This window comes from Sinocyclocheilus grahami, unplaced genomic scaffold (genome assembly GCF_001515645.1).
Source record: "Sinocyclocheilus grahami isolate Dianchi unplaced genomic scaffold, SAMN03320097.WGS_v1.1 scaffold600.1, whole genome shotgun sequence".
In the NCBI taxonomy this organism is placed as follows: domain Eukaryota; kingdom Metazoa; phylum Chordata; class Actinopteri; order Cypriniformes; family Cyprinidae; genus Sinocyclocheilus; species Sinocyclocheilus grahami.
Window position 1 is genome coordinate 463106 of NW_015505779.1, and position 13268 is coordinate 476373.

The 13268-nt window shown below is 44.8% G+C and overlaps 1 protein-coding gene across 1 annotated transcript in view; it reads left to right on the forward strand.

Moving 5' to 3' along the window:
• LOC107557384 (histone acetyltransferase KAT6A) overlaps positions 1 to 9489 on the forward strand; it is a 49160-nt gene extending 39671 nt beyond the window's left edge. Inside the window, exons 14-17 of the mRNA XM_016240789.1 lie at positions 499 to 688; positions 1598 to 2308; positions 4540 to 4798; positions 5841 to 9489. Coding sequence (XP_016096275.1) covers positions 499 to 688; positions 1598 to 2308; positions 4540 to 4798; positions 5841 to 9004 — 4324 coding nt within the window. The 3' untranslated portion in view covers positions 9005 to 9489. The remainder of the gene's footprint in view (positions 1 to 498; positions 689 to 1597; positions 2309 to 4539; positions 4799 to 5840) is intronic.
• Positions 9490 to 13268: the final 3779 nt, after the last annotated feature.

Genomic DNA, 13268 nt, shown 5'->3' on the forward strand with positions numbered 1-13268 from the left:
TAAATGTATAATTACACTGTAACAAGCACACCGTAAAATAAAGTGTAAACAAGAGTTCTATTACAAATAAGTGCTGTTCTTTTTGAACATTAATATTTATCAAAGAATCCTTAACTTTTTTTACAGTTTCCACAAAAGTATTAAGCAGCACGACTGTTTTCAACATTGATAATAATCAGAAATGTTTCTCGAGCAGCAGATCAGCATATTATACTGATTTCTGAAGATCATGTGACACTGAAGACTGGAGGAATGATGCTGAAAATACACTATATTCACAAATGTATTACAGTAGAAAACGCTTATTTTAAATTGTAATATTTCTCCATATTACTCTTGTTAATTGTTATATCAAAGGCAGGCTTGGTGAACATAAGAGACTTCTTTCCAAAACATTAAGAAATCTTACTGACCCCAAACTTGTAAATGGTGTTGTATGTTTGTTACATTTGTAGCAGTCTGTATAGTAGTTTCCGTATTTGTCCTTTCTTGTTATAGAGTGATTATCCTGCGAAGAGAGAAACTGGTGGCCTCGCACATGGCCCGACTTAAAGCCAAACCTCGGCTCCTTGAAGTTGATCCAGACTGCCTGCGCTGGACGCCTGTTATCGTCACCAACACAGTAGCAACTGAAGGAGAAGGGGATGAAGATGAGGAAGAGGAAGGAGGAGAGGAGGAACCTAAAGATGTAAGCATCTTGACTTTTCTCTCCTAGGTTCAGTGGATGCAGTGTTTGTGTACCAGTTAGAGCTGCACGATTAATCGTTAAAAGATCGCGATCTCAATTCACCCATGCAGTCTTATTTCTAAAATGGAGCAAATCATCTTTTGAAGGTAATTTTCGCTTCAAATAATTTGTTGATTACATTGTTTCGCCACTAGGTGGCGACAAGTGACTGTTAAATAACGCATTTGCCATTGAATCATTCATTCAAGAGATTTGTTCCAAACTGCTGATTCATTCAGTAATGAACCAAGTGAAGTATTTATGAGCGAGTCATTGAATTATTCGTAAAAATAAAAAAAATACAATTGTTTCAAATTAATTAAACATTTTTTAATGGAATGAGGCAATTAGTGTTATAAAGCGGAGAGTTCCGGTGCTTGATTCTGATTGGCTGAGCCGCGTTCGAAGCTGTTGTAACACACACCTTTGTTTACGTTTGTGTGTTGCTCGGCAACCACTTTGTAGCAACCACAACTGTTTCTGAGGAGCTACATTGTTTGGTGGAAGAATACTGTGTTTATTAATATCATTACACTTTATTTGCTCTGTTTTATTTCGTGAAACCTTACTACGTATATGGAATAACCGTTTTATAAAAGTAATAATCCCCGTGAAGCCGTGCTTTACAGTGAATTTATAACAGCTGAGGGGGTTTCTCTGTTATAAATTCACTGTAAACCACGGCTTCTTGGGGCTTATTGCTTTATTTTGTCACAGCCGCTAATAAATTACATGTTATTTTGCTTAGTTCAGAATCGTGATCTCTAAAATAAATAAATAAATCGTGATTCTCAATTTGTCCAGAATTGTGCAGCTCTAGTACCAGTGCATACTGAAGCTGAGCTTCTGTTCTCTGCGTCTCTTCTATAGATCAAACCCAGCCACAAGAGCTCCCCACTCTCTTGGCATTTGAAAGGGGAACGAGAAAAGGAGGAAGAGAAAAAGAGCTTCCCAGCGTTCCCAAAAAACCAAAGCTGTCCTCCATCCTCTTCTGTCTGCAACAGTGTTCTCAGTCCTGAGCGTTCTCCCCTTTTTCTTACGGCTAATGGGGAGCGCAGGGGACCTGGCCGCCCTCCCAAAAACTGGTTATGGGGCAAGGTGAAGGATGTACCACGTACAGGACCAGGTCGACCCCGTAAACTAAGGCCCCCGGAGGAGGAGGAGGAGGAGGAGGATGATGAAGAGGAAGAGGAGGAGGAGGAGGAGGATGATGAAGAGGAGGAGGAGGATGATGATGAAGAGGATGAAAGAACTGGCATTAATAAAGTGACAACATCACCGATGCTCTTGGCCTTAGAATATGAGCCTGACTCCACATCAGCCTGTCCCTTGGAGGCTTCTAGGCACCTCGCAGTTCCACAGTCACGCAGCAGAGGGCGGCCTCCGCGGAAAAAGCGTGGCCCAAAACGCAGGCTTAGTGAGGAGCCTGATGATGGCCTGCCATCTTTGCCCCACACCACAAGGCTGAGTGAACCCTTGCCAGCCTTCATCAGTGAGAGCAGTGAAGATGAGGATGATGAGGAAGAGTCGAGTCGTTCACCACCTGTCCTCACCAAACCCACATTAGGGCTTAAATGCAAGGTATGACACAAACAAGTCTGTTTTTGCTTTGAAACGCGCACTTTGTTCAGGCGATCAGCTCGTGATCCGGTGTTTTCCGCGGCTCTGTTCACACTGAATAAATGTCTTTTAATGAAAACACAAAACATTATTTACCCTGTTTGTATCTGTGAGTCGTCCTTTACACATTTTCCCTGTGTTAACGTAATTATGACTGTCGAATGTCTGACTTGACTCTTGGTAATGTATTTTGCCCCGCCCCCAAAACATATGATTCGACTATTAGTCGAATATCGGCAAGATTTGAAAATTCCGACCCGACTGAAAATCCTTATTCGGGGACACCCCTAGTAATTTCCCTACTGTAGTGTAAAGCAAAAATAATATACCTGTGAAATATTCATTTTCATTTATTTTACAGTGCAATTATTTTACGATATATGGCTATTGCTGTCATAGGAATAACAATAATATAAAATTGTTATTAATATTATATTCTAATTTGTTTGGCTTCCTAAAACACCAGTGTGAATGTAATTTAGATTGAGACAGTATACCACAAATAAAAAGAGGGTAGAGTTCCCTTTAAAGTTCAGGTACAAGTCAATTCACTCATTTTTTCTGACTTAAGTTTCTGTAGTTAAGAACAGAAGGTTGGAGCTAGTGCTGGGCGGTATACCGGTTCATACCGAGTACCGGTGTTTATTTTTCTCATGATATTAATTTTTTAAATTTGAGACCGTATACCACAAATAAAAAGAGGGTAGAGTTCCCTTTAAAGTTCAGGGAACAGAAGGTTGGAGCTAGTGCTGGGCGGTATACCGGTTCATACCGAGTACTGGTGTTTATTTTTCTCATGATATTAATTTTTTAAATACCGCAATACCGGTGTATGTCGCTTAAACAACGTTGGGAACGCGACACTGTTTGAAAGGGGTCGTACAAGTCAATTCACTCATTTTTTCTGACTTAAGTTTCTGTAGTTAAGAACAGAAGGTTGGAGCTAGTGCTGGGCGGTATACCGGTTCATACCGAGTACCGGGGTTTATTTTTCTCATGATATTAATTTTTTAAATACCGCAATACCAGTGTATGTCACTTAAACAACGTTAGGAACGCGACACTGTTTGAAAGGGGTCCCTTTTCACTGTTGCACTGTGGCGAGGGAACAGCTGTATGTGTTACTAAGCGTGAAAGCTCAGAAACTGAAGCTGTAGAACTAATAGAACGTGATGACACAGAAGAACTCATCCACAATATCCACATTGACCTCCACAAATATCCAGCGCCCGCTGCCATCAGTTCCCACGTCTCTCACACACGAGCGCCACTTTAGCACTAGATTTAGCCACTTTCAGACCCTTTTAGCGGCTTTTTCCAGAGAATATACATACTGACTTACATACTGACATACAGCGTGAGGCCTGACTCTCCCGGTGCAGCATCGTCTCTCTCGGCGTCTGTTCTGCGCAGTGAGCGGCAGAGAAGCAGCGCATTCAGTTGCAGAATCGTCAATAAATGAGTACAAAACAGCGTTTCCTAGCACCTGCCGCTAACTGACTGTTTGGAATTATAAATGAGCGTAGTTCGTCTATTAATATTATGCACTTTTTTTTGTTTGTTGTTTTTTTAGTTTGTTACTCGGATGCAGGCAGTGCTGCATGAGACAAAAAAGTAATCTAGCCAAAACCACCACATACCGCTCTTTAGTGTTGGCGTGATTATAAATGAGTGACTCCTGGTTAACATGTATTAAAAGGGGTCGTGTTTAGTCACTATTTAGTGTGAAATTTTTCTACAATATTCTCTCACCATGACAGTAAAATAAGGCGTTCTAAGTCAATGTACTGCAGTATTTCCTCTCAATCAGTAGAAAATGTGGTTAACACCCGGTCATGCATGAAAAAAATACCGTCATATACTGTGAAACCGGTATAATTTTGAAAAAAAACGTGATATAAATTTTTGGTCATACCGCCCAGCACTAGTTGCAGCTCTTAATTTTGAAATCTCAAAGTGCATTAGATAGAATAATTTCACTTTAAAATGTTTTTTTTTTTTTCCAAGTCTTCATTTGTCGTTTTATTGTTTAGTTTTTTTGCAATAAATACCGTACCGTGAACTTCATATCGTATTGTGAAATTTTGATACCGTTACATGCCTAGTAGGCTTTTTCTAAGAGGCTAGAAAAACCCGGAAATAAAAATGTTGTGGCTTATTTTTTAACTTTCTTTGCTTTTCACCCCTTGTAGTCTCAGAAGTCCTTGCGGAAGAGGCGTGTGCATCAGCGCAGCCATCCCCACAGCAGCGTCGTTACAGAGACCATCTCGGAGACAACTGAAGTTCTGGATGAGCCATTTGTTGATTCAGATTCTGAAAGACCCATGCCCAGACTAGAAGAAGAAACTCCATTTGTCAACCCTCTCCGACGCTACGCAGCAGCCCGCAAACACATGGGACCTGCTCCAAAAAGCATCAGCAGAGGCAATCTGACTGAATCGGAGGAAGACGGTTAGTACAGCTAATAGAATCTTCTAACACCTAAAAGGAATACGATTCATATCGAAGTTTTTGGTGCACACTGGACGTCAACGCACAAGATTTTAATACAAAAACACACCAGTCTGTAGTATGGGTTGTCCTGATTCAAGAAATCAGTGTTTCCTATTAACTTCCTAATAAATCAAAAATATTTTACACTTCCCATTAGGAATGTGCCCGAATCTGAATACCGTGTTCGTAAAGGAAATGACGTGTGCTATGAAACCCCTAAAGGGAATAAATACGAGATGGGAGGAAAAAAAATATGTCAATGCTTTCTCTCGCATTTATTTAATTGGGTAATTATACTGTATATAAATTGCGGGCATCAGGTTGCCGTTATTAATATGCGAGGCATTGACATCGCTTTTGATTGTGCGCTAGCTTTTTACTTTCACGTTCGAGATTCGCCATCACACATACTCTGTGTATACTACAGAGCGGCAGTACTTGCCACACATTTAACAAGATTAGATGTTTGTCAGTGGTGCTCAGGATCTGCAAATCATTCGCCATCGTCCTCAGTCATCTCCTTACTCTGTTTATGTGGTAAGCAGTACTTTTGTCAAGGAACGAAAACAAAAACCTGGAAACGAATGAAAATTGACAGGAACAGAAACCAAATCAAATGTAATAGTTCCGAACAGAATCGACAATTTGAAATGGCCATTAACTGGTTAATAACGTTATTTTATCATTCCATTTAATATTTGAATATTGCATTCAACCAATCACACATTTAAGTAGTACGGCCTGTTGCAAATGTGATATTGACGCATCCAACAAGTGAAGAAAACACCATGTTGTTATTATATTAACTAGAAAACCGATTTTTCAAATTTGTGAATCAATGCAAATCGCTAGAAGACTGAATTGCGATACATATGTGAATCATCCCCCCACCCCTAACACCTAAGGATGCCTGCTGTGGTTTTATATGTGCAATCTTGAAAGTTTTGTACGATGCTTGCTGCAATAGTGTGATTTCAAAATGTGCTTCTCTTCTGTTCAGATCCCACTCCTGTGCTGAAGCCAGTTGCTGTTCTGAGAAAACCTGAACCTTCAGAGGCCACACAGAGAACAGGGGCAACAGCTGAGATGCCTGAGGTTCCAGTAAAAAGAAAGAAAGGCTGGCCTAAGGGCAAGAGTCGTAAGCCACTCCACTGGAAGAAGCGTCCAGGCAGAAAGCCTGGTAGTGGAGTCGGTCAGACAGCTGACACCAGTCTAGCAGATCCATCCTCAGAGGACCCACCACCTCCAAAGATCAAAATGAAGCCTGGCCGGAAACCTCGCAGCTATTACCTACAGCGTGCACAAGAGGAAGCATCCAGACAGGAGTTTGAGCGAAGCCAATTAGCTCCGGAGCAGCTAGACAATTCAACACTGGAGGACAAAACCTGTAAAAGGACAGCCAGAGCCTTAAGCCCTGAGAAACAGAAAGACTCGGAAGAGGAGGACGATTTCCTTCAGGACTTCAGAGAACCATCCAAACCCAAAAGGCGAGGTCGGCCTCCAAAAAATGGCAACCTCCCTCCCCCTGTACCTAAACCTCCTCCTGTGTCTGAGCCAGAAGATGAAGAGGAGGAGGAGGAAGACCAACCATGGTCAGTTGAGAAGATCAGCCGTCCTCCTTCTCGTACCATGTCGCAGTCTTCCAGCACCAGAGTTTCTCAGCCGAGAGCTGATGCAGAGGAAGATGAAGAGCGGGATGATGACGATTGTGATAACGGGGTTAATCGGAGACCAGCAGCAACACCAGGCTCAGGAAGCCGGCGCAGCGACGATCACGACGCAGACGACGAAGGCGATGGTCGTCTCGAAGAGAAAAGTGACAGCAGCAGTAGCAGTAAAAGAAGAAAGGGCCAAGACTCTGAGGATGATGTTGAGGAGCAAGAACACGAAGAGGAACCATCATCACCTGCTCGCTCTCCCCCCGTGAAAGAAGAACCCCAGAGCAGTGAAGGTTTTTTAGACAAACAGACAAACGTGGCAAGGGATTACGTCAGCAAACAGGAAGAAGTTGAAGGCGAGGAGGAGGATGCAGAGGAAGTACAGGAGGTGAAGACGAGCTCTGCTGATACGGATGAACGCCGTCGACGAGAGCAGGAGGAATCTGCGGCGGCCGCGGCGGCTGTAGAGACTGTAACCGCAATCGCGGTGCCTTCTGAGCCGCTGGAAATGCATCCGTTACACGTTGAGGATAAGACCGCGCTCATGATGGAGGCTGAGCATTCACACCAGCATCCTGACTTCAAAGATGACTTGAGTCACCAGCGACACGTGCATCACCACAGCAGTGAGCTGGATCTGGAAACCGTGCAAGCTGTACAGTCTCTCACGCAAGGCGAGGCCCAAGAGGAGGATGCAGAGTCCCACGGAGCTTACCAGGATTGTGAAGAGACGCTAGCTGCCTGCCGAACTCTGCAGAGCTACAGTCATGGTGAGGGTGAGGAGGAAACACTAGCTCTGGTGGAGGATTGCGGAGCCTCCCAGCACAGTCCCATGCCTAACCCACCCATGCCTACGTTACCAAACCAGTCTGTCCGTTCAGTCAGCAGCCCTGGGGTGACTCCTGGTCCTATGGATCCCGGATCGGGAGTGCCTGGTCCTACAGCAACTGGAGGGGGAGCAAGTGGAGCGTATACCCAAATAACCCCAGAGCATCCCAGCTCTCTATCCGCTCCCTCATTACAAAACCTGGAGACCTCTCCTATGATGGACGTGCCATCTGTTTCCGACCATTCCCAACAAGTGGTAGACAGTGGATTTAGTGATTTGGGCAGCATTGAAAGCACTACGGAAAACTACGACAATCCGAGCAGCTACGATTCAACGATGGGCGGCAACGGAGGAGGGAATGGAAGTAACGGAGGTGGCATGTCCGCAGTGGCGGTAGTGTCCTCCTCGTCTTCGTCCTCAAGTTCAACCACACCGTCGTCTTCGCAAGGCAGCAGCTGCTCCTTCATCTCCACGTCCTCCAGCACAGGAGTCGGCTCTCAGATCGCCATGGGCAGCTGTAGCCTTATCCAGCAAGCTGGTCCTGGACAAAATGGTGGAACCGGCGCACCACAACCTCCTCCTCCGCCTCCGCCTTCCTCTAGCACTCCGAGTTGCGGAATAAAATCTCCACAAGGCTGCGTCATCGAAAGACCGCCGAGTGCCAGCCAGCAGCAGCAACAGAAAAAAGTCTCACAACCGACTCAACAACAACAGCAGCAGCAAAACCCTCAACCGCAGCCGCCTCCTCAACCGCCGCCTCCTCAACAGCAATCGCTCTCGCAGTGCAGTATGGGAAATGGCTTTGCTTCCACACCCATGATCATGGAGATTCCCGAGAGCGCTGGCAGCGCCGGAGGAGGCCGGAGTTTGTATGACCGCATGGGACAAGACTTCGGCGCCGGCGGTTACAGTCAACACTCTGCTTCTTTCAGTTTAGCCAAACTCCAGCAGCTAACCAACACCATCATGGACCCCCATGCAATGTCTTATTCGCATTCGGCTGCGGTCACCTCATACGCGACGAGCGTTTCGTTATCCAACCCAGGCTTGGCGCAGCTCGCTTCTTCTCCACACCCGCCTTTGCCCCAAGCCCAGCCCACTATGACTCCACCTCCAAATTTGAGTTCTGGGTCCATGAATCTCGGTTCCCCTTTGATCCAGTGCAACATGACAGGCGCCAACATTGGATTGCCTCCTCCGCACACGCAGCGTTTGCAAGGCCAGATGGCCGCAGTCAAAGGCCACATTTCAATCCGCTCCAAAGCCTCTCAGATTCCTACAGGCTCCCCGCACCAGCAGCAATTGTACAGCCGCAGCTCTGGCGCTGTGACCATGCAAGGCTCTCCGCGAACTTTAGCGGTGCAACGTGGCATGATGACGAACCTCATGCCAACCCCTGCCGCTTACAACTCCATGAACATGAATCCGCTCAATGCTGCCATGTCTGCAGGCTACCGAATGCCACAGCCCATGATGAACAGCGGGTACCACAGTAACCCACCTTACATGAACCAGCCAGCCCAGTACCCCATGCAAATGCAAATGGGCATGATGGGAGGCCAGGCTTATCCGCAGCAGCCTATGCAGCCCAATCATCATGGCAACATGATGTACACGGGCCCCTCGCACCACAGCTACGCTGGCGTCCCCAAGCAGTCTCCATACATGAGCAGATGAGCGGCAGAGAACGAGCAGAGAGAGAGACGTTCCCCGCCGAACTCTGCATCGCTGTACTTTATCCATTTGTATCCACCACCCTCCAAAGTCTGGGTGAAAAGAGATAAAGTGAGCTTGGTGGAGGAAGAGGACATAGAGACTGCGACGATTTCTTTTCCTTTCTAAATGTGTTGTCGCCAAGCTCTGATCCTTTTAGGTTCATTTCTCAATTGCCCTGAGCTGGGGAGATGATCTAATAGACCTTTATTGTGGCAAGTGTCATGCTCCCACAGACCCTGTGTGGACCAACGGGGGTTGGTTTCCACCGAAATTCGAGACCGAAGGGGCGAAGCTTCAAAGCAGCTACAGGGGAAGTGGACCTAACTTTTCAAACTGAGAAACATGCATTTACGCTGTTATTGAACATGCATCGAATCATGCACACAATCGTTCAACTGACATAGGAAGCCTTACCTAAAAAAAAAAAAGAGACAAAATAATCGTAGATGGACTATTTTCTTTTTTTTATTATATTAGTATTATTATTATTTACTTTATTTTTTTATATGTTCTCGTTTTTTTCAATGACTTTTGAAATGCTTGTGTTTCAGTCTGACCTTCTCATGCTTCATGTGTGTGGACAAAGTGATTCACGCTCGCTCACTCACACATTCACTCACACAGAGCTCTATAGTCACTCGTCGAGGCGCACAAGGCATCGCAGGTTTCTGTGAATCGGTGTCTTCCCAGTACAGAATCGTGTATATCCAATCGCAACAGACGTCTGATAGTAACGACCATGCATCCATAGACTGGACTTAAACAGAAGTCCTTGGGAACTAGTTAATGTAAATATTCTGGTACTATCTGATTCACAGCACAGAAATCACAGGAAACGGTTTCATAAACACTCCACAGATGTCTCTAGAGGACTCAGTAGTGGGATGGTCTTTAAATTCGTACTATCAAAGTGCAGCGTCCATGTAACGTTAAAGGGGTTAACCACGCGGGAGCACGTCTGCATTGCGACTGTGCTCATCCGGTGATGTTAAGTAGGCACCTCAAAGTAAGTAGCGCTCCTCGTACTCCAGCTGATCATGGGGTAGTGATGTTAGCTGTTGGCATCGAGAGGGAGTTGTACAAATAAGTAGATCTGTGTCTGCAATGCACACACGGACAAATGAACACTCGCACCCGGGATAAAGGTTAAAGTGCATGGTGTCCTGAGATGGTTCCTGTTTTAGGACAACTCGGTGTTCCAGTATTCATTGTCAATATGAGGAATCTTTCTCAAAGACCTGACGTTTCACGTATTATTTGTGCGCTTTTTGTTTTTCTGAATTTTATCAAGACTGGGCAGCTTTCTTTTACGACAAGCTGACTATTTTTGACTTATTGTAGAGAAAATGTTTTTTCTAAAAATATATATATATAAAAACAAAAAACGAAATTCCGACATGGATATTGGTACTGTCATTTTTTTCCACTTCTGTTTCAGGAAAAAAAAAAACGGCATATTTTTTAGCTCGACTCTTGGGGTAATATTATTAAGAAATTCAAAACTTAAAAAAAAAAATTACAACTCACTTTTAGTGAATTTAAGATGCCTTTAACCTTTCCATTCCATCTCATCTCTAGAGTTTTCTATCTTTGTGTAGTATATTAATGCTATTTTAAAACGGAAGGAAAAAAGAGATATCTACTCTCGCAGTGCAGTATGGGAAATGGCTTTGCTTCCACACCCATGATCATGGAGATTCCCGAGAGCGCTGGCAGCGCCGGAGGAGGCCGGAGTTTGTATGACCGCATGGGACAAGACTTCGGCGCCGGCGGTTACAGTCAACACTCTGCTTCTTTCAGTTTAGCCAAACTCCAGCAGCTAACCAACACCATCATGGACCCCCATGCAATGTCTTATTCGCATTCGGCTGCGGTCACCTCATACGCGACGAGCGTTTCGTTATCCAACCCAGGCTTGGCGCAGCTCGCTTCTTCTCCACACCCGCCTTTGCCCCAAGCCCAGCCCACTATGACTCCACCTCCAAATTTGAGTTCTGGGTCCATGAATCTCGGTTCCCCTTTGATCCAGTGCAACATGACAGGCGCCAACATTGGATTGCCTCCTCCGCACACGCAGCGTTTGCAAGGCCAGATGGCCGCAGTCAAAGGCCACATTTCAATCCGCTCCAAAGCCTCTCAGATTCCTACAGGCTCCCCGCACCAGCAGCAATTGTACAGCCGCAGCTCTGGCGCTGTGACCATGCAAGGCTCTCCGCGAACTTTAGCGGTGCAACGTGGCATGATGACGAACCTCATGCCAACCCCTGCCGCTTACAACTCCATGAACATGAATCCGCTCAATGCTGCCATGTCTGCAGGCTACCGAATGCCACAGCCCATGATGAACAGCGGGTACCACAGTAACCCACCTTACATGAACCAGCCAGCCCAGTACCCCATGCAAATGCAAATGGGCATGATGGGAGGCCAGGCTTATCCGCAGCAGCCTATGCAGCCCAATCATCATGGCAACATGATGTACACGGGCCCCTCGCACCACAGCTACGCTGGCGTCCCCAAGCAGTCTCCATACATGAGCAGATGAGCGGCAGAGAACGAGCAGAGAGAGAGACGTTCCCCGCCGAACTCTGCATCGCTGTACTTTATCCATTTGTATCCACCACCCTCCAAAGTCTGGGTGAAAAGAGATAAAGTGAGCTTGGTGGAGGAAGAGGACATAGAGACTGCGACGATTTCTTTTCCTTTCTAAATGTGTTGTCGCCAAGCTCTGATCCTTTTAGGTTCATTTCTCAATTGCCCTGAGCTGGGGAGATGATCTAATAGACCTTTATTGTGGCAAGTGTCATGCTCCCACAGACCCTGTGTGGACCAACGGGGGTTGGTTTCCACCGAAATTCGAGACCGAAGGGGCGAAGCTTCAAAGCAGCTACAGGGGAAGTGGACCTAACTTTTCAAACTGAGAAACATGCATTTACGCTGTTATTGAACATGCATCGAATCATGCACACAATCGTTCAACTGACATAGGAAGCCTTACCTAAAAAAAAAAAAGAGACAAAATAATCGTAGATGGACTATTTTCTTTTTTTTATTATATTAGTATTATTATTATTTACTTTATTTTTTTATATGTTCTCGTTTTTTTCAATGACTTTTGAAATGCTTGTGTTTCAGTCTGACCTTCTCATGCTTCATGTGTGTGGACAAAGTGATTCACGCTCGCTCACTCACACATTCACTCACACAGAGCTCTATAGTCACTCGTCGAGGCGCACAAGGCATCGCAGGTTTCTGTGAATCGGTGTCTTCCCAGTACAGAATCGTGTATATCCAATCGCAACAGACGTCTGATAGTAACGACCATGCATCCATAGACTGGACTTAAACAGAAGTCCTTGGGAACTAGTTAATGTAAATATTCTGGTACTATCTGGTTCACAGCACAGAAATCACAGGAAACGGTTTCATAAACACTCCACAGATGTCTCTAGAGGACTCAGTAGTGGGATGGTCTTTAAATTCGTACTATCAAAGTGCAGCGTCCATGTAACGTTAAAGGGGTTAACCACGCGGGAGCACGTCTGCATTGCGACTGTGCTCATCCGGTGATGTTAAGTAGGCACCTCAAAGTAAGTAGCGCTCCTCGTACTCCAGCTGATCATGGGGTAGTGATGTTAGCTGTTGGCATCGAGAGGGAGTTGTACAAATAAGTAGATCTGTGTCTGCAATGCACACACGGACAAATGAACACTCGCACCCGGGATAAAGGTTAAAGTGCATGGTGTCCTGAGATGGTTCCTGTTTTAGGACAACTCGGTGTTCCAGTATTCATTGTCAATATGAGGAATCTTTCTCAAAGACCTGACGTTTCACGTATTATTTGTGCGCTTTTTGTTTTTCTGAATTTTATCAAGACTGGGCAGCTTTCTTTTACGACAAGCTGACTCTTTTTGACTTATTGTAGAGAAAATGTTTTTTCTAAAAATATATATATATAAAAACAAAAAACGAAATTCCGACATGGATATTGGTACTGTCATTTTTTTCCACTTCTGTTTCAGGAAAAAAAAAAACGGCATATTTTTTAGCTCGACTCTTGGGGTAATATTATTAAGAAATTCAAAACTTAAAAAAAAAAATTACAACTCACTTTTAGTGAATTTAAGATGCCTTTAACCTTTCCATTCCATCTCATCTCTAGAGTTTTCTATCTTTGTGTAGTATATTAATGCTATTTTAAAACGGAAGGAAAAAAGAGATATCT